At 43.1% G+C, this 21,588-nt stretch overlaps 1 protein-coding gene across 2 annotated transcripts in view; it reads left to right on the top strand.

Moving 5' to 3' along the window:
• The window catches only part of crtc3 (CREB regulated transcription coactivator 3), a 37,775-nt gene that overhangs the window by 4,138 nt on the left and 12,049 nt on the right, over positions 1 to 21,588 (top strand). The window contains exons 2-6 of one of the 2 annotated variants that reach the window (XM_063469571.1): positions 1,365 to 1,475; positions 4,608 to 4,738; positions 9,154 to 9,213; positions 17,129 to 17,191; positions 20,910 to 21,013. In XM_063469571.1, the coding sequence (XP_063325641.1) occupies positions 1,365 to 1,475; positions 4,608 to 4,738; positions 9,154 to 9,213; positions 17,129 to 17,191; positions 20,910 to 21,013 (469 nt within the window). The remainder of the gene's footprint in view (positions 1 to 1,364; positions 1,476 to 4,607; positions 4,739 to 9,153; positions 9,214 to 17,128; positions 17,192 to 20,909; positions 21,014 to 21,588) is intronic. The other variant, XM_063469580.1, reaches the window with a different exon arrangement.

The raw sequence follows: 21,588 nt of genomic DNA, 5'->3' as shown, positions 1-21,588 counted from the left end.
TTCTGTGCGAGCGAGAGTCCTGAATGGCCAGTCAAAGAGGATGTGGTTTTGAGGCGACACTGAGTTAAGTTTGCCATAAGATGTGAACTGTAAGTGACCTCTGAGACAGAAAAGCCCAGTCAGTCAGGCTGAAGGTGGCCAGGCCACAGGGCACACTTGAAGCAAACAGCTGAAATTAGAAATGGCTGCTTCAGCATTCACACCGACCATAAAGTCTTACTATCAACCCTCGAGAAGCTCTGCAGAACTCTGCATTGTAGCGAGTACACCAAGTCTTAAGTCTGCATCCTTCACATCCATAAATATATGAAGATGTTACATAAAGGCTGACACAGACACTCTAAGAGAGGGAATATTTTTTTCATGTGTCCTACATTAATAATCAATGTTACTGAAATTTGAGGCTAGAAACCCTCTGACATTAAATACCAGTTGTTGGCAGTAAATATTTCTGAGTTGGCTTGAGGAAGCACGTCTTTACCAACTTTTCAGTCGTGTATATCACAGACCCATTGGTTACTGACCACCAGCACCTCTAAACATCGTACCACTGTCTGCTGTGCTGCGTGTGCTGAATCAGAACAGTCTTTCGCCCACACTGCACAGAAACTGATACATTTTGTGCCAAAAGATAAGGTTTTTAGTCCAGTGGTCCTAGCTCGCCCCGAATTTCTTGCCAACTTCACAGTCTCTTTGTAAACTCTTATACAACACGATACAATCAAACAAGGCCAGTCTTTGAAATTTAAATTTTGTCCTTTCGGCGCTCTAAGGGAAGTTGCCCCTCTGATTTGCCTATCCCCAATCACAGCTAAGGGCTGGCCCTGTTTACCTTGGCAGAACAAGCTGCCTTCTGTTTTCTGCGAGGTAATCATTGTGGCATCTTTGCAGTAGGCTGCTAATGTGGAAGCCAAGCTGCCCATTTCCTAGAATGTGTCCCCAGTGTCCAGTGGATATGGCTGCTTTTTAATCAGACAGACAGTTTTTAATGCATTTATACATTACGCCTGTCTCTCTGTTCACTTCCAAAATGCAGATGGTAAAATCAGATTGAATAATAAGAGCACAGCTGTGCTAAAGCATCTGGAGTGGCTGCTTGCACTACGATATTGCTTCAAAGTGATCGAAAACTATAAATCCATTTGATGTGACATGCAAAGAAAAAAAATGCAATTTGAGGAGCAGTGACAGTATAACAGGAGTGGGCCCCAAGTGACATTTTAGACGTCTGCAGGATATTGCAGAATTTGAAGTACAGTATAAGGTCGGGTTGCTCAAATTCATTTCTCATTCAGAACTTGTTCTCTGGACTTGTGAAGGCTACGTGCCCAGACGATCAACACGTGACTTTGTTTTTGTCGCAGGTCCAGTTTCAGAAGATCCAGCAGCTTCGCTTGTCTCAGTCAAGGGCGCAGTACTACGGAGGCTCTCTGCCCAACGTCAATCAAATCGGCAACACCAGCACTGAATTTCAGGTGGGAACTCGTCACCATCAAAATATACAGCACCCACACAGACTGCATTCAAAATGTAATAACACCTCTCTAAGACTTTAAGCAGAATGAAATATCATGGACTTGATAAGGTCGGTATCAAATCTGTGTGGAAAAAAAGCCCAGAGATTTAACAGAAATACTCATTGTGCACTTGGGCCAATCTTGTGCAGTTATGCTGCAGTGAAGTTATGCTGCAGTGAAGTTATGCTGCAGTGAAGTTGAGCCAAATTCAACTCTTTCACTAGACGAGCCTTATTTCTTTCTGTCTTTCTTTATATATGTATGTTTGGTCTTGGTGGAGCTCTGCATTAGCGCTGCAGCCGCATCAGTGCAGCATTGTTGTTCAAACCTATTGAGGAGGCCTCACAGGGCTAATGTCAGTTTGAACATGGCCTCAGGACATACTTGTGCAGAAACACGGGAGGTTTTAGTCGGTTTGAAGTTAAAGAAGATTTCTTATTAAAAGAAAAGAAAATGATGTGTGCTTTCCTTGAAATTGCAGTCCATCATGTGTAAGATCTCCTTTTCATTGAGGGGTTGTTCAAGGCCAGCTGTGTTTGATGCCCACTTTTGATGTGCGGCTCAACTGCAAAAGCAGCAAAACTGTGTGCTGGATCTTTAGAAGTGCAAACAAGCTGCTCTCAAGAGCATTAAATAATTCACTCGAGTTTCTGCAGACTGGAAGAAAAACCAGGATAAAACATCAATGCTGCAGTTCTAACAGAGCTTTTCTGTCACACTGGGACGTGTATCAGTTCTCTGAGGAGTATCTGTCCTAAGATACACAAAGTCCAGGTAAAGATGTCCCTGTTAGCTGAAAGAATGGCCTTTTGAGGTGGAGCTTTCCCCTCACTGACGATAAAGCCTCCCTCACTGATCGAGTGCATTTGTCTCTACTGGGAACAAAATGCCACAAACTAAATGGCTTCTAGCGCTCACTCGATTGTAGTCATTTGTTAGCCCTAATTCAATTAAATGAGTGCAGAGTGCTTAATGTAATACTTGCCAAGGCTTTCTTAATCAGACAGAATTAACCCATTTAATCCCAACTTTCCCCAAACACCACAATACTACGATCACGTGTTAAGCCTTAATGAGAGGTGGAAACGTCCTCTGCTTGATCTCAGCTCACTGGGGTGATAATCTGTATACTGAACTGATTTATTTCTCCACTAAAGTGCGACCTCTTAAACTCCAAAATTCCTTTTATAAGACCTGAATACTGCAAGCATACAAAACCTAACCAATGCAATAATGCAACACTACTATCGGTAGTGTGGAGAGGATGTCACACAGGCTTAGTACAGCCAAACATATAGCGAAGGTCCGTTGGGAGCATCTGGCTGAGGCCTCGGGCAGTGAGGTCTTTAAATCCCACCCTCAGTCAGAATCTCAACAATATTCCAAGGAGATCCTGGGTGCAGTAAGGTCTATGTCAGGGTGCTGGAGAGGGGAGTCTATCCGTTAGTCGAAGCTTGGATTCTGGAAGAACGATTTGGTTTTCGTTCAGCTCTCAAGGATATTCAAGCATTTGTGGGAGTTTTCCCAACTAATCTCCATATGTACACACAAAACACAACTAGTAAACTTGGAGAAGGGATCCAGTTGCATTTCGGGATGTTTTGGGAAGTTGGGGTATCTGGTATACCTATCATGTCCCTGTACAGTGGGAGCTTGGTTCACATTGCTAGCTACAAGTCAGACTTGTTCTCGGCAGGTTTGAATTTGCCAGGACCTTCATCACTGACTCTGATGTCATTTTATAGACTCTCTAGGTGCTCTTTCTAGTGCAGGCATGGGATGGAAGGTGTTGAGTTCAGCTGTTTCAGGATCTCATCTCTGCTTTGGGTAAATAATGTGGTCTTGTTGACTTCATCGAGCAATGACTGCTAATTTGCACTGAGGCGGTTTGCAGCCAAGTGTGAAGCAGCTGGGATGAGAACCTCCGAGTCTGAGGCCCTGGTTCTCAGCCAGAGAAGGGTGGAGTGCCCAGTCTGAGCTGGGAAGAAGTGTAGGAGTTTAGTCAAACACTGGGAACACCTGCAGCTTTTGGGTTTTTCCTTTTTATTATTAGCAGCGACGAAGGAGTGACGAGGGGGGCATCATCATCATCATCATCACTGATATTGTTGTATCTTGTTGCATTGTTTCAGCTTGTTTAAAAGCCTGGATGGGAAACAAGCAGTTTTCCCTTTATGCTCTATATCTGACCCATTGCTCTCACAAATCACTGAGGACGGTGGCTGTGCTTCTCTAGGTGCTCTATGTTACCTGCCGCTCAGTGTTAATGCCTGTAAGATGTTTAGTCATTCTATGACCACATACCTGTGGTCAGAGCTGCATATGTAGACATAACTACCAGACACTTTAAAGATGACTTGTATGAAAACAGATGGTTCGATCTTTATGTTAACATAGTTGAGTAACATGTGTGGGTTTCAGCCAGGGAATAAACAGCTCTAAACTGTTAAAGATGTGACATTACATGTATTTCACTGTGGCACTTTATGTGATGAAAATGCATGGGTACTTATTGGTCTCTGACAGTGTTTGTAGACTTTTAAAGGGGACCTGTTGTGTGTATCTGTCACATTTTTCAATGTTGGCTTTTAAATGACACACATGGCTAAAGTTTCAGATAATCAGGCTGCAGACTGCTCCATATGCTTCCTGTCAGGTAGTTGTTTTTCTATGCACAGCAGCATGAGATGTCATAGAGAAGGGATATCTCTACGTTGGTCATCTAAGGCCCACAAGCCCCATCGACCTGCTGTTTAAACCGCTGGTTTGCGAGGGGCTTCCAATCAGAAGAAAGTCATCTTAACCGGAGGGGAAAGGGGAGGAGCTACTACTGGGGGCCAGTGACTGTGGCATAACTGCTCTAATAGTGTACAAGAGTGAAAATATGGAGCACAGTGAGGTGTAAAAGGTGTTAGTGATCACATTAAGTCTGTTCTGTTTAGGTGTACAACCTTAATTAACATGATTACTAAATGGCTCATTTCAGTTGTGCAGCACCTTTCACCAAGTGTCAGCAGCTCTAACTACATTTCAGGAAACGGCTTTTTGATGTGTGTGATGTGAACAGTTCCTTTGCTGTGTCCTTTACAGGGTGGCTTCCCTTCAGGTTTGGACTCGGTGAGAGGGACTCGCCACCACGGGCTGGTCGAGAGGGTCCACAGGGACCGCAACCGTATCAACTCTCCCCATCGCCGACCCCTCGACAAGCACGGCCGGCAGATATCCTTTAAAGCCTGAACGAACGATAGTTTCTGTGCAATACGGATGTTGTCATCATCATGAAAGGTTAATCGACAATGAGAAAGTGGGTGCTGTGGCTTCCAGGTGGTTTTTGTTTTGCTTTTTAATGGTTTGTGTTCATAGTGTGCTTTAATGTGACGACACTTACTGGTGTAGGCAGATGTTTTGTAGCCTCAGGAGCAGAATTAGTCATTATGCTAATTTAAAGTGTGACGCAGAGACAATGTGCTTGCTTTTTCCTAATAGACACTGACAGCAGGAGATTCTCAGCATAGTCTGAGAGCACACTGAAGGTGTGGGTACATATGTGTGTTTTGCATGCATGTGTCGCAGTAAATGAGACTTTTTTGGTGAAGATGCAGGAGCAGGTGATTGTTTGACTCGTAGCTGCGCCCTTCATCATGGAGTCTCATCACAGCTGAAATGAGCAAGAGAAGAGAAATCCTTTAGTTTTATACGTCCTTGCAGATTTCACGGTCGGCAGTGAAATAATTCAGGATTTGTAAGATTTTACGATGCACAGTTAATTACTGTGATTGTTTTTAGCAGTCAGCAATTACATGCGCGGTGTTTGTCAGGATGCATAACAGCTGCGTAGGCAGTTCACGTATAATAATTTAACTCATGAATAATGAGCAACCATTATAAGAGATGAGAGCTGTAACTTGGACAGACTGTCCTAAAAATGAATTTGCAGTGCAGGAGAGACTTTTTAGACTGAGCCTGTCGTGTGCTGTTATGATTATCCAAGATGCAATCGCACAGAAACAGTAGCTGCTTCTAACCGATGACTGAAACATCAGTTTCTTGATGTGGATTCATTCACACCCAGTTTTTTATATTTAAATTAAACGTTTGTTCACACTTCTAGCAGCACGCCCTACTTGTTTCTTCTTTCCCTGCCTCTGCACAGATGTTGAAGAGAAGCTCTTTATATATAAAAGAGATATATAAAAGTTTATATATCTATACTAACTGACTTTAGTAAGATTGCCAAGATGAAATCAATACTCTGGTTTGAATCAATACCAAAGTTGTTTTGGGATGCATCCGTTACACTATGATGAAACAAGTGTAACTTGTGGGGCGGCTGCATGCCAAATATCCTTGGGCAAGATACCAACCCAGAGGTGCTCTGTGATGTCTCCACTGGAGTGTGAATGCTGGATAGAAAAGCACCTGCGTAGAAAACAAACCTAGAAAAACGTGCTCGTACAGATGGGTGTGAAAAGGTAAATGAGCCAAGTGTAGAAAAGTGCGATATAAGGACCAGTCCATTTACTTAGTTTGTTAAGTTTTAACTTGGCCCTGTGACAGACTGGTGATGTATGGATGGACACGTAGATGTGTCCACTGTTTCCCAGGCATCATTTTGACTTGGACCCATTTGTATCAACAGCAGCTCAAGCATATTTGGTGATTTCTTTGTATCTGAGCTAACAATGCTGTCCGTAATCGATTTGCTAGTAGATGCCCTCATTCTTCTTTGAACCTTTTAGTCACTGCTAACCAGCTAGCTGCAGTCCTTCACACCCTGTGCTTCTCTATTGGCTGACCAAGTTGCTGTTGTGGTGGTGCTTGACATCATTTAGTGGCTTTTTCTAGAAGCTCCACAGTTATCTTCCTGCTGCTCTGGAGCGAGCTGGGCCCTCTAACCACAACCTGCAGGTGGACTGGTTCCTGTGGGCCCAGTGAGCTCACTCAGGGCTAGCACTGCCAAAAGCAGTCCAAGAAGTTGTACTAAGACTCTGTCCACTAACTGGAGACACAGTAAGTTTATTGTTATATTTATTGTCACTAAGTAAATATAACTCCACCTAATAACTCATTCAAGAAGGCATCCATGCCCTTCCTTTCACTCCCCCCCCACATACAAGCTTGTAGCCCTTCCTACTGTCACAAAGAGAATCTAATTCTGTGAGAAACACTGTGTGGTGTTACGTTACCCACACTGTGGGTTGCATCCACTCAACCCGATACGTTCCATTTTTCCCAAACCTTGCAGTAGTTGCTCACAAGTTCTGCACCATGAAGGGAAAGCCAGCTGAGGCATGGCTGTCTGTCTCTGTCTCCGACACACAGCTGCGACAGCGCAGCTCTTTCTGCTGCTGCTCTTATTGCTTTATGAGACCAGTGAGTGGCAAAAACATGTCATAAACAGGTGTTGCTAAAGACTGAAACACACCAGACCTCTTCCAAAGCTTACGACAGCTTCATTAACTGCTGTATGAACACTGCCTTCAAAATGTATACATTACATATACTCTCTATTTCAGTTAAGTTTTGCAGCTATATATTTCCAGATAGGAGCATAAGCTACACTTCCTTTTGATCACTTTTGTTTGACATAAAACAATAAAGTTGAGCCCAGTTTGTAGACCTTTGTTCTGCTTAACAGTTAAAGAGCTGTGATTGTGGTTCACATCAGCCAGCAGTAGAACAGGATGAGAGATTAGGATGGATAGCTTTGTTTGTTTGTTTATTTGTTTTCTAATTTTAATGAAAGTTGAGCTTTACAGTTTAATTTCATGCAGATCATATGTATAATGTAATGTAACATGTAACCCGTGTTGATGTTTGATCTCATAGTATCAAAACAAAAGCGGTGGTGTCAGTTCTGTGCATTGGTGTCTGCACAGGTCTAACAGTGCAAAGGTCAATAATGAGGTGTTTGTTGCTCAGAGTGGGCCCTGTGGGACAGGAGGCCATCTAAGCACATGTGCTTCATGGTCACATGGTGTCATGGCCTTCCTGTTTAATATCTGATTATTTCATTAGTAAGAATGTACATCGCAGTAGCGGAAATGAAACTTTAGTCAACAACACTGGTTAGAACTGCTGAGAGCCAAATCTACCACTGTGCAGATAAAATAAAAGCTGGGGGGAGGAGACATGTCATCGTTGCCCTATTAGGATCGAACAGTAATCTTTCTGTCAGCTAGGCTACTGATGATTGGTTGAACTTGAGCTGGAAACTCGACCTTCTGCTTACTCTTTACTTGTTACGTGGTGATTACAGGGGGCAGCACAGCACCTTCAAAATAAAAATGACAAATTTGATGTCAGTCTGATCCTGACTATGAAAGTTGGAGATGCTGTTAACGTGACAATGGGACAAACTATGAGCCTGATCTGTTTGATTCAGTCATCAGCAGCGTAGCTCAGGTTGAAGGTATTCCAGTTGCTTTTGTCTTAGGCGCAGTCAGGTCGTGTGTGTTGATGCTGCTGGAAAGATCCAAGGACGACCTGTGCTGCACGCTCTGTCTTATTCTGTTTGTTACGTTAAGCAGCTTTCTCACCTTCATCGATACGCACATATATACACTTCACCTTTCATGTCAGCTCTACTGTTCACATTGCATGCATGTGTTTGAGGAGGTGCACTCACACTGAGACTTGGAGCAGGGAAAGGAGAAACTAGCGTGACTGTAAATGACAGCTTAATGAATGCAGACTCACCCTGAGACTGGACCATTAGTTAAAAATGACAGAAACATGTAATAAAGTGTGTCTGTATCAAAGGACACCTGAAGCCGAGACACTTGTATTGGATTGTTCTTCTGTTTTTAACAGTGGCAAATCTTTAAAATGTGATGGTGGCTCCAATAGGCCAGAGACATACAGGGTGGGCTGATTTTGAATGATTTTCCCATTTCAGGCTCACTGCTCTTATAGAAGAAGGTTGTTCATTCATTTTTCCTCTTTGTGCGCTCCAGGCTCGACTCCTCCATTGTAGTTGTTGAAAGGTGTTAATCCAGTTTGACTGGATCATGGCCTCTCTTCTCTGTATCTGGGCCTGTCCGATGTTTTGTGTGAGAACTGATGAATGACACAAAGTATGTAGTTTGTAAATCTGCCCCATGTCAATAATAATCCGTGTGATACAGATTCTCCTGGAACAGCCGTCAGTCTCGCGTGGCTTTGCTTGAATTAAGCAGCTACCCCGTATTTCCAAAACAAAAGACCTCAACTCGCTGAAAGAGTAACTGTTGGCAAGACGAAGCGCCACCCTGCCCTCTCGCAGACAAAGCCAGGAACTCTGCATCAGCATTCAGGAGTAAATCAAATAATGCTGCCATTGTTTCATGTTGTCCAGCAGTCAGGTTGTTAGACAGCATATTAGAGCGGGAGTCTCAGCTTTAAAACATCCAGGATGGCATGCCCTCCCTACTTTGCACCACAGTGTTTGTATAAAGGCAAACATGTCTTTCTTAAATGTTGTTTCACTGAGTGTTTTGGGACGGTCGGTTCTGTTGTTCACACCTTTTCTCTGTTGTACATCACTTCAGCTTCTTATAGACAGAACACATCTGCATATCTTTTATAATGAGGTTTCATTCTGACTGTTGTGTTATGGTGTTGATGTGTCACTTGTTTCCTTGACCAAAGCCTACATGGAGAGCTCTCCGTATGGAGCGGTGTACCTGTCGCCACCTCCGGACAACAACTGGAGAAGGTGAGTAGAGCCTCCGAGCTGCTGACAGAATGCTTCTCGTCTTTTCTTCTTCCTCTAACTAGATCATTTTACAACAGGAACCATTTCCTCCTGCCAGTGTATTTCCCATATCACGTCTGTCTGTGTGCTTGCTGTTATTTTCTTTTAAAGTCCAGACCCCAGCTATCTCGATTGAACACACATCAGTGAGTAATGGCTGAGGGAGGCGCTGGAGCAGGCTGTTGGGCGGAGTTGTTGGCCTCGACTGTTTCTGCACAAATGTTTCAAGTGTGAAAATGCTGCGTTGGCCCTGAGAAGCCTGCGCCTCACTGAAGGTGTCTGACAGATAGCCTTTTGTTTTAAAGGTCATGCCCAGCAGCAGTCGTCCTACTGCTAAGGGATTTGTGTTGTCACTGCCCCGTGGTGCAGAATCACCAACTTAGCTGAAACTCGGTCTCGGCATCTGCTGGAAGACTGTGCTGGGCTGGACGCCTGAGCTCTGATCGTGGCTGCGTAGAGCAGTCAGTGCTGGTAGACAGCTTTTCCTCTGTGTTTACAAGGCAGTGAATTATGGGCCTGTGATAAAAGAGCTGAGCCAAGCTCCTCCCTTCTCACTCTTTCAGTCTTGCTGTGTTTCCACACTTTGTGTTTTGTATGCCGTCTTGGCCGGCTGCCGATCAGCCTGCCTCGTTTTCTTCCACAGCAGCGACGCAGACATTGGCTCTGCGTTGCAGTGTACTATAACAGCTTGCGCCGAAGAACTGAATAAGGCCCACGCCCTTGCGTCATTGTTGATAGCACAAAACAGGTTGGCTGACAAACGTCCTCGCGGAGCAGCCAGACGTCAGCGCACTCGGAGTGGGCGTGTTTCTTACTGAGCCATGTGGCACGAAGAACTAAAAGCAGATTCGTGCATATAATTTGGGCACCGCTGCTTTTGTCTCAGACCTGTTCTTGGTGAATGGTTGAGCCTGTGAATTTAGAGTATGAGCAAACGTGACGATCATTTTGACGTGATTCAGTCACTGGACCTTCTGGCATGAAGGCGCACACACGTCTATGAACGATAATGTGAACTCGTCAATCGATTGAATGAGTCTTCAATGGGTTGTGACTCGATTGTGCTAGAGGATTTTTGTCATAGTTTCTCTGTTTATAGGTGCAAAGTACTCAATCTAAAATCCAAATACTCTTATGTAAACTGCCAAAAAACCCTTCGTTATGCTTGTGGTCATTTTTCCTTTCGTTTTCTTTTCCTGTTCCCTCTTCATGCCCCTCTGCAGCTCCATCAAGTCTCTGCAGGCCAAATTGAGCCTCCTGCTCCAACCTGCAGCAGATTGCTGTCACAGTGTGTAACAGGGATAAGCTTCCCCCTCAGCAGTGGATTTTGGCCTACTTTACTGTCGCAGGCAGAGGAACTACAAGTACCATAATGCTGGTTATAAGGCGTACCATAAGTGGAAGCACATTGGGAAAACTCTGCTGCCCAGTTTGTCTGAGCAGAGCTTGAAAGCTCAGAGAGCATCCCAGTCCCCCTGCTTAATGTTCGCATGTCCACCTGACATCCGAGGGCTTTACATGTGTTTTCATTTGCTTTTTAGTTCTAATGATGTAGTTCATTATTCTGAGATTTGTATATCTGGCTGGCTGAGCCAAGACAAACAACAACAACAAAATGCTAAGTAGCCTTCCTGAATTTTACTTATCACAGTTTCCAGATTGTGGGTTTTGAAAAGCTGATAAGAAGTCTAAACGTTGACTTAATCCATCATTGTCCACTGTGGAGTTTTACCTGAGGTACTAGCAGACGTAAGCGCACTTCGAGCCCCGGCTTGGACAGTCTCGGTCGTTGTGTCCTTGGGCAAGACACTTCACCTACCGCCTACTGGTGTTGGCCAGAGGGGCCGATGGCGTGATATGGCAGCCTTGCTTCTGTCAGTCTGCCCCAGGACAGCTGTGGCTACAACTGTAGTTTGCCTCCACCAGTGTGTGAATGTAAAGCGCTTTGAGGGTCTCGAAAAGTGCTATATAAATGCAATCCAATCCATTATTATCCCAATTTGAAAACAAAAGGTTCAGAATATTGAATCTGGCGTCGTAATAATACTCAGAAGATGCTCATAACCGTCCATGAATGAGGTTAATACAAGAGCGTTTAAGATTTAAGCTACAAAGATCCAATTTCAAATCCCTTTGAGGATCAGGGGCACGATCGCTGCGGTCTCATGCTAGTGCCACTGCTGAAAATGAAAAACTGTCATGTAATCAGATATTTGCAATCAGAATAAGTTGCTCTCAATGTTTCATATGATTTAAGACTGAAATAGATGAAGTAAAGCTGTTTCTGCTGCTCCTCTCTTTGATGAATATATGATGTTAGATCAGAGTAAAATGCTTGGGAGCCATAAATAAGGACCCTAGGTGCATATTTCTCATATTTGCCCGTCCCCTCTTAGTTTTCTTTTTTCTTAAACATATGCATATTTGTACTTGGAGAAGTACTTCTCTCTTTTGACTCTGCACACAACCACGTTTTCATAGTCATTTGTTGTCATTTGCACGTGTCTGCGTTTGAGACGCCTCGAGAAGCGACAGCGGTCATCTGTTGATGATAATGCAGCCATAGCTATTTTACAAATCAGGTCACGGTGCTTGGACCGGCTGCGTTTGGCAAGTGTCCTCGTTCTGTAAGCTGTCTGTGTGGACCAAATAAATGAACACAACACAAGCTCCCCTCTGCACTGTCACTGTTATGCTTTTCCTCTCAGCCTGCTGACGGATATGTAGCTTGGATAAAGACATAACACATGATTGGAGGGGAAACAGGAAGTGTGTTTGGCCTGAACTTGTGTCACATTTGGGAAGCTCTTCTTCAACTGGTTGGCCAGGAAGTCCCATTGAAGAAATTTGGTGTGTTGCAATCCTTTGCAAGAGGCTAATGTTAATTTATTTTCCATATTTAAACCCACTCAGTCTCATCCAAAGACCCCATCTGTGGCTAAGGTTAATAACCATTCATGGAAATAGTCTCAGGCCCTTGTGTTGTTACAGTCAGAAGCAGATCCTCCAGCTAGACTGTCTCAGGGGAGAGTGGGGTGGTAAGTGTTTACAGCGCCAGCTACATCTGCACTACATTACTGTTAGTCAGTTGTGGAGAAGAGCCACAAAACACTTTAACTGTTTCGTTGCATTACCTCAGCAGTGTGTTCGCTTTCACTGCTTAAAATCAGCCGCTCAGAAAGGACACACAGCAGTAGGGCTGTGCGATATGACCAAAATCTCATATCCTGATATAAGACATCTATCGTCCCGATAACGATATAAATCACAAAAATGTAACATTTTTTGTAAATTCTGTGAATCTCGGGCAGCTCGACTTGCGTGAAGTGTTTCCAGCTGGGCGTCGTGTACCTGGAGTCGAGTGTTTAACCGATGAATGAAACGATACATTTTTAGACATAAAACAGCCGCCGTTTTCTTTGTGAGTATTTATTACACGGCGTGCTGCGGGGAAAAGCCTGTTCTAACGTTTGAGTCCAAGGTTTATTTTTTAGCACCTGACGGCTCTTTTTTTGCTTCTCATCCGTAAACACTCTGCATACTCGTTCAGTTTATTTTGAAAAGTCTCAACAGGATCTTGAGCTTTATTGTGAAAGGTTTATGTGGAAAATAATCAAGCGGACACGCGATGGTTTTTCCGTCGTTGTTGCTAACGACAACGCATAAAAAGAGGCGCTTGTCTGTCCGTAGTGTGGTTTAAATTATATTAAATATAAGAGAAAGAGAGAACTTTAAGAAACTAATATAGCCGCTACAGTGACCATCAAAACGGTGAACAAATATTGCCGTAAACAGTTTATTTTGTGACACCACGAAACAAATAATAGCGTAAAATGAAACGATGGATGTTTTTATATCGTCATCAACCGTTATATCGAACAGCCCTACACAGCAACCATCTCTATATTTACTCGGGTCATTTCAGGAGAAATCTCATCATATTTTGCTGGGTTTTTGGTTTGATGTCATATGCTGCACTGAGTAAAAATTTGTCAACAAGCCCAAACATGTTGGCAGAGTAATAAAGAGCAATGGTGAGGGCCAAGAAGAGCAAAATGATTCAGTCCTGAGCATGTGATGGTAGAACACGGTCTACATATAATGTATCTGCATACAACCTTGAGTTGGTATACGCTGTGGAGACACCTGTGTTCGATTGTAACCCAGCTTCTATAAACGTTCGAACCAAAAAGCAAAGCAACAATAAGAGGTGAGGTGCTATTACAGGGAAAAGATCCTCAGAATGATCACTGTAAGTCAAATATCCACATGTCAGTTTTGGGCCACTGTGTTTTTGTGATGGTATAAAACTAACAGCTATAAAGCTGCGAATACGTTAATGTTTGAAAGTGTCAGAGCTAGCTACAGTAGCTTTCTGACAGCTAACATATAGGGCGCTAAAATAATCCTTAAGGTGTTTCAGAGCTTAGTTGCAAAGAATGGATCCAAATTAGGGAAACTTGATTTCCTGGGAATTGTGTGTGCGGCACTGTCGGCCTCCGCAGAGCCCGATCTTAGAGTACTTGAAGAGACTGAAGACGTCGTAAAATCTGCAGATGAACTGTGGCAGGTCTGGATAAAGTGTGTACACAGCACAGAGTACACACTTTACCAGCTGCTCTTATAAATAAGATGGTGTTTTAATAAAAGCTGCTTTTCATGAAGATGATTGAAAAATATATATTTGCATTCATTAGCACATCTGTCCTCTTGTAAACAGATGACTGATGTTGAGGTTTACAGACTCTGTTACATAAGCTGAGGGATTGCCAGGCATGAGAGAAATGCAGGGGAACAGAGCTGTTCACATAGCCTTTAACCGCCCAGTGACCAGCGGTCTGGCCAAAGGAATATTTTATCATCTCTCTGGATTTTCTTTTTCTCTGAGGGGAAAAAGCAGTTGTATCCTAATGCATCCATCTGTAGTGAGTCGAGCCAGGGTTTTTGATATCCACCATCTGTCCTTCCTACACACCGACACCTTTCTGAACAGTCCAGTGTTAAAAAGGTGCGTTGTTTTTTTTGTGTGTGGGAAGACTGCTCTTAAAGGGGGTTAGTTCCTAAAGATGCTTGAGGCATAAAACCTGAGTACAGCGCTGGATCCCTTTGGAGACCATCTGCTTCAGGGTCAGAGCATCAATGCAGTCCCACGCTCTGCTTCTCTTCCATGCACCCATCTTTGGCCTGCTGTTCCTGTACCAGCCTCTCTCGGGATGAAATCTCAGCCGAGGCTCCCAGGAGACTGCAGTGCAGAGAAGAGGACTTAAATTCCACCGCAGTCTCTGTTGGAGATGTTTTGTGATGATTGCTAAGGGATTGTGCCCTCGGTCTGATGGCCCTGGTTGCTGCTGCTTTTTCTATGCATTTATTGAATGAGCTGTGGGTTTCTCACCTGTCTCACCTGAAAACTGCGTCATGAATTTGATGCACCTGCTCTCCGGGCTGCTGCTGCTTAACACAAACGCTGGTTGGCATTCACATGTACAACACGGCATAAACATAACCAGTCTTGGATAAATTTAGACCGGTCTGCCCTTTTTAACAATCACACGTATTTGTGCAAGTTAAATATTTGTTGTGGGATGGGTGGGATGCCACAGCTCATCTGCATTCCTTTGCCTACGTCATATCTAAATATAGCTACAGGTTGTACACCCTGCAGTAACGAGCACTTCCAGCCAGGTAATGTTGCACACGTAGTGTTGTAGCTTTTTGTTGTTGTTTTTACAGTTGCATGAATGCAGTAAGTTTTCAGATAAGTCTGGAGGTTTGCAGACCTTTAGACTCACAAAGCTTAATAGTAAGACTAATCGTGTTTCCAGCACGGCACGCTGGGTGTTGGTTTCCTGAGACGCTTCTGTCACAGACTGTTGGAGGTCAGAGGTTTGTCTTAAACTGTCAGCGCTGCTAACATGAGTAACTGTAGGGTGGACATTTGTGCTGATTTGAGAAAACATGATTCCAGCCTACATCATTGTAGAGACATCCTACGATACGATATTGTCACAATGCGATATTATTGCGATTTTTTTAATGTTTTGCAATATACCAAGAATTGCAGTAACCACAAAATTATGGAGTCAGTCTGCTGTAAGTCTATTAGATGGGGTCAAGTTGGCAATTACATGCAATCTATGTGTGATACATGATTGACAATCACACGTGTGTTGCTGTCTACATAGACAGAAATTCTCATTTTACTGTTAAATTTGTGCTCAGTTACCTTCCTGCTCAACGGCAGCCCGTTGAAACTCATTCAGCCTGATGGCAACATGCTGGCAATCTGTGTGCGTTTATAAATGAGAAGTTATTTGCATCAACAAGCTCTGAGTGAGCGTAGTCAGTCAGACTGCAACTGTTTGCCTCGTGTCAGGCGTGATGAGCCTCTTGTTTGTGGTGTTCCCAAAGTATTTTCATGTATTTGATAAAATCGATATTTGATGTCCCTGCATTGACATAGTGTTGCCACCAAAAAGTCTCACTGAACATATTGTAATGTTCACTTTGAAGTTATTGCCCACATTAAAGTTGGAAAGAGGATGGGCAGCTTGCTAGCCTTGGAGCATGCAGTGTACTCCACTGGTTTCCAGTCAGATCCACCCTGGATTTTTTTTTAATGTCCACTTTTAAAACACCAAGACAGTCAGCTTGAGACGTCACGTAGGGAACCCAGTCAGTGTTGTCACAGGTCTGCACTGGTGCCCTTTGAGAACCAGCCCACATTTTGTCAGTTCTGAGAACTGATTATTATGTAGCCACACTAGCAGAGGTCGGGGGGTCCTCCGAGAATAAAGTCACAGCGGCCTCTCAGCTATATCTGCCCGCCATTGTTGGAACGTCTTGTGGTAATCCCTACCCTAGTAACTGATGACTTTCCAACTTTGGTCCTAAAGGTGTCGGCTCTGGGTTGGTCACTGGCACTGCGCAGTGGGAAAAAGACTAGTAGAGAGCCGGACACGCTCACACGATTTAAAGTCGTCAGGAACCCTAACTTGGACAGTGAGAGGAAACGTTAGCCTTCAGAGAAAACCCAAAGTTAGAACATACAAAGTCCACTCAGAGATTCGCTGCCCAGCAGGTTCGAACTCACACGTCGGGCAGTTAAATTCTGTCTCCCTGTACTGAAAGTGAAGATGTGGCTAAACAGCTTGTTAACAAAGTGCCTGACGTCATTGTGTTTCTGGTTGCTTTGATTTTTGGTTTTCCAACTATTTCTTTGATGGCAGCTGAAAAACAGGAGCATGTTGTTAATATATAACGCTAAGAAAGCATTCCACAAACATCCCAGCCGGCATGACTGGAGAGAGGGTGGTCTAGTTTATTATTTATTTTTAGTTTTTAGTTCACAGTTTAGTATTTTTAGAAGAGTCACTGTGCCAGTTGGAGAAAAACAAACTGTTACTACGTCCTTTTACGTAGAAGTCAGGACCCTTTTTGATGAGCGCTTTAGAACAAAATCCACTCAGTCAGCGTTCCCACTCCATCGTTTCAGGCTTTGACGACTGTTTCTCGTCGTTTCCTCAGAGTGCTGGTTGCACGTGTGAGAGGAGAGCTTCATAAATCAGCTGCGGGTTTATAAATCTAGCTTGCTTCTTGTTAACGCTCTTTTTGTCTTCATTTTTTCCTTCCCATCAGTCTTAAGCCTGTTTTGAATTTATCCCCTCTTTCCATTTTCCTCTGAAATAAAACACTATTGTGCTGGGTCTTGAGTATTTTCCGAGGTCTTTCTTCTTTCCACATGTATGCCAATGCAAATATGTCATATTTCTTACAGGGATAATTTCTCCTCTTGCAGAACTTTAAGGCTGGAGCCAGGGGTCTCTGCTTTTACCCATTAAATGTGTCTGTCATGCTTTTCCTCTGTCTGTCTTCGAAGGGAACAGCAGCCATGGACTGAGGAAAAACGGCCGGGGTTTAGATTAATATCACAACTCAACAGGTGACCCCTTGACCCCATCCCTCTCTTTCTCAGTCTTTTTTCCCTCTTTCGCTCGGCCTGCCTTATCCCTCGCTTACAGTGGCAAACAATTCTGTTCTTTGTCTTTTTGCAATCTCTCTTGGCTACATCGCGTCCTGGTTTCTATCTGTTGTAAATCTCTGCCTGATTTGTAACATCTCAATAATCCCCTTCTTCTTTCTTCCTTTGAAGCACTGGAACAGAGGACCCGAGTCTCAGCTCCAGAGTCTTATCACTCATTTCTTTGTAGCTTTCCACTCCTGTTTTCAGTCTGTAACATTAATCGGTACTTACTAACCCAGCTTTAGGACTCGTGGCCTCTTTGCAGTCTAACATTAAGGTCCCTTACTCACATTTTCTGACTCTCAGCCTTTTTACATCATCTCTGAAATGTTGTATTGTCTTTGGGTTCTCTGATTTTTCTGGAGTCAGTTTGTGTTGGCGGCAGTTGCAGGAAAAGGTTGAGAACATGTTGGAATTAAAGCGAGTTCTGCATTGATTACTCATAAAATGTGGTCTGATCTTAATCTCTTTCACAGCTCTGGACCAACACAATGTGACCAAAGTAATAACAAACCAACAGCTGCACTGTACTCGATTGTTACGGGGAGCAGCCGTTTCCTTAGCACCATTCTTCTTTACTGTTTGTCTGATTGGATTTCTTATTATAAGAGAACAGGATTAAAAACCACACGAGTGGAATATGTAGAAAAGAATAAAATGGCACACATTGCAAAGTGCTTGAGTGCTTTCTACAAGTATTACCTCGCTGTGACCGTCGGCTTCTGTGAAACACCGAGTTGCAGCTCTCGAGGTACAGACTGGATGGGATGTATGAAATATCTGCGCACATACACTCATAAAATGGCACCAGATCAATTTCATACCAACTCCAACTGTGGCGTTCTCATCTTCATTCAGCTTGATTTTTTTTCCATAACCAACTTTGAGTATCAGCCTCCAGGTCATCACCACGGAGAATAGTTTGTGTCTAAAATACACATTTTTAAGTTTGCACCAGCGGATTATCAGAAAACAGTGTTTCTGTTACTATGACAACAACATTAATTTGGATCAATCAGTCAATCAACTTGTTTTTCTTTGGGTTTTTTGGCAGATTGATCACAACCTGTTGGCAATCCGTCTGCATTTGTAAATGAGATGGCAGGTTTTTTTGCACACCTTCACCAGTCTGAGAATAACTGTAACCAGCTGAAGCTGGATCACGATTGTTTGGAGACAGGTTGCCTCCCATTATGAGATTTGTGCGATTGCCTTGTGAATAAAAATGGTTGTCCAGACTGTGACGCACTCTCAGTCTATGAATGAACACTTGGTTGCTGTAACTTAATGCAGTCGGCCGCCAAATGTGGAAAAAAATTGCAAGTATCACAACCGCAGTAGCAAGCAGGTTGCCGTTTGTTTTTTAATGTATAAAAATAAGGACACTTACTCAACACTTTGATTTTATTTTAGTTTTGTAAGTAAAAGGCAGCTTCAATGAGTCAGTTAACTGTAATAACGTCAGCTGTGAAAGGGTTTAAATCTGACTTAAAGACTGAACACACGACCACATTTGATGAGTACTGAGTGCAGAAGTCTGGATCTCCTGCAACAGGGGAAAAATGAAAATGACACGTCTGAATTTTAAATGCTTTGAAGATAATTCAATGTTTTATATTTTTTTTCTAAATGTGCAATCAAAATGTTTGTAAATGCACCTGTTTGCTATCCCAGGTGTGTGAATGGGGGCAGATCACAGAGTCGCCACGCTGCTCTTGTTTAACTGTTGTTTAAAGGCTATTTCCTAATTTAGAATGTATTACTGTGTGTAATGTGAAATAATATTAAAAGTCAGTGATCATGAGGACTGGGCCATATGACCCAAAGTTCATATCTCGATCTTTAGCTGGATGGTGATATACGATATATCTCTCTCCATATTTTTTTAAAGCCATAAAGTAAGAACAAAGAGAGAGCTCTTAGTCAAAGCTGTGTCCCAGATGTCACACAGCCACTTTTATTAACATACAGCGTAGATGTACAAGAAAAAATTACTCAGAAATAAATTATCAGCATTTAATAATAATGCTCTATAAATAAAATAAACCAATGCTGTTTTTGTGCATAACAAAAAGCTCATAATTGTGCAGTCAAAATGTAAACTAACAGACGCTGAGCATAATAACAAAGACAGATTTCACAGCTGCTCTGTTCTTAAGTTGTACTGCGTGACTGACAGCCTGGAGTTTGAAGTCCTCTTTGTAACCACGTCGCTGAACAGGTGCCATGTATGGTCCTTATACACACACAGTACGGTAACATTACGTTGAAGCACAGTACGCATCACTCCGCGAGGCTCCAGCCTACGGTAGCCGTAATGCTCAAACAATCCATCAAGCGGTGCGGCCTTGTAGCTTAGCAAAGTCGTACTAAAACATTTTTGACAGATTGCTGGGCGCCGTGTACCACAGAATTTTCGATTTTTGAGAAAATTAAAGGATTTTAGGGCGTGCAGCCCCCGTGCGTGGGGCTGCATGGCATTAGCGCGGTTAGCTCGTTAACGCGTTGACGCCATGCAGCCCCACGCACGGGGCGATCCGCGGTAACTCGTTAACGGAGATTTGCGGCGTTAATGCAGTTATGGCGTTAACGTCATTTTAATGAGATTAACGCTGCCAGGACTAAAGTAGTAATTTCCAAATGTTTTGTTTTTACCAACCAGCTCCTCTTTGATAGCTGCCGTGTCCATCTAGTCGTTGCCTGCAGGTGAAGCGATGGGGGAGGCAGAGCAACGCAGCGTAGAGACAAAAGTGGACAAGAGGCAAACTTGTGGCTCCACAAGTATAATTATAACGTTACATAGACTATATCGATATAAACGATATTCTCACATCTCTTATCTCGTATAAAAATATATCGATATATTTAAAAACTCGATGTATCGCCCAGTCCTAGTCATCATTATAATTGGCACAGTGAAGAAAATGGTCATTTGGGTGTCTGTGTTATTTCATTTCAAACCACAGCACAGATTTATATTTACAGCCAAAGTGTGCAGATGCATTAGCTTCATTTCGATGCGCTCAATAATCAAACGTACTTCCCCCTCGCCTGCCTCAGCCTACAGTAATGGATGGTACAAAGCAGACTTGGAATAAAATCTGGCAGCTTTGATTACAACACTTTTCTACATTGTGATGCACAAAAGTAGCTATTCAGGCTTAATGGAGCACACTAAAGAAAGCTCTTAGCTGAAGCGCTGCAAGACGAAGATGCTGTGTGTGGGCTGGCTCATGTGTGTATATTCTGAGAGCCTGCTTCAAGTGAAAGGTGAACATGTGTGTGAAATGTTGGATTGGGCATCTACCGCCAAGAAAAGCGCAGCTTCAATTCAAATAATCAGATGAAATTGGATTGTTATAACATTCATATTAATCTTAACCATTGCATGGAGTTCCCTGTGTCTCGTGTTCAGGGTTTAAGGTGATTATGTTACGATGTCCTGCTAAAGATTGAGCTGAGTGCTGTGAGGGTGTTCATGTGTAAGGTCAGCGGGAGCCTGCAGATGAATGTGGCCCATGTGCAGCCAGAGCAGGAATGATTCACTGACCTTACAGCCCTCAGAAACCTTCTGCCTCTGTCCAGGGTGCTGGAATACACACCATAATTTCTTCCTCCTCCTCTTCCTCCTACACAGAACCAACTCAGACTCTGCTCTTCATACAAGTGCTATGAACCCAAACCCTCAGGACCCATTTGGCATGAACCAGCAGATGGGCAGAGGACCCCCACAGCGCAATGGTGAGAGTATCATACGCACACTCATTCAGAGAGCACTTTCTATGCGTCCCTTTTCACAGTGTTTAGTGTTGTAAGTTAGAGTTTGACTTAAGAAGACCTGCAATTCATCTCCATCATTAAGACATGCCTTTAAAGTTGCAAAATTAAAAAAAACATTTGGAGTTTAAAGTAGTCTTATTCCTGTAAATATTACCTATGTTCACAGCAGTTTCAGTTACTTTGCTCTTATTGGCCATCAAAGAACCTGACATCATCAGGCCTCAGTTTGCCTGAAGAGAGACGCAAACAAACCAGAAAATGTCTCCTCTTCACTCCGTGAGTTTGTAACTTCTGTGCAGAGTGAGTCACCCGATTCACTTTAAACTACAAGCAAACAAGATGGTGTTGCATTTGGTTGCACAGGTGTGATATGGAAGTACAGTGCTGAGACCGTCTGTTGTAAAAATAGGAAAACACACTTTTGGAAAATATGTTTAAAACAAAATAATTTACTTAACTCAATACACGTGTTTAACAACATTATATTCTAGTATTACAAATATCATTTTGATTAAAGAACTTGCACATGCAGATGG

The sequence above is a fragment of the Pelmatolapia mariae genome, linkage group LG1 (assembly GCF_036321145.2).
Source record: "Pelmatolapia mariae isolate MD_Pm_ZW linkage group LG1, Pm_UMD_F_2, whole genome shotgun sequence".
NCBI classification, from domain to species: domain Eukaryota; kingdom Metazoa; phylum Chordata; class Actinopteri; order Cichliformes; family Cichlidae; genus Pelmatolapia; species Pelmatolapia mariae.
This window is presented reverse-complemented; position numbering and strand designations above follow the sequence as displayed.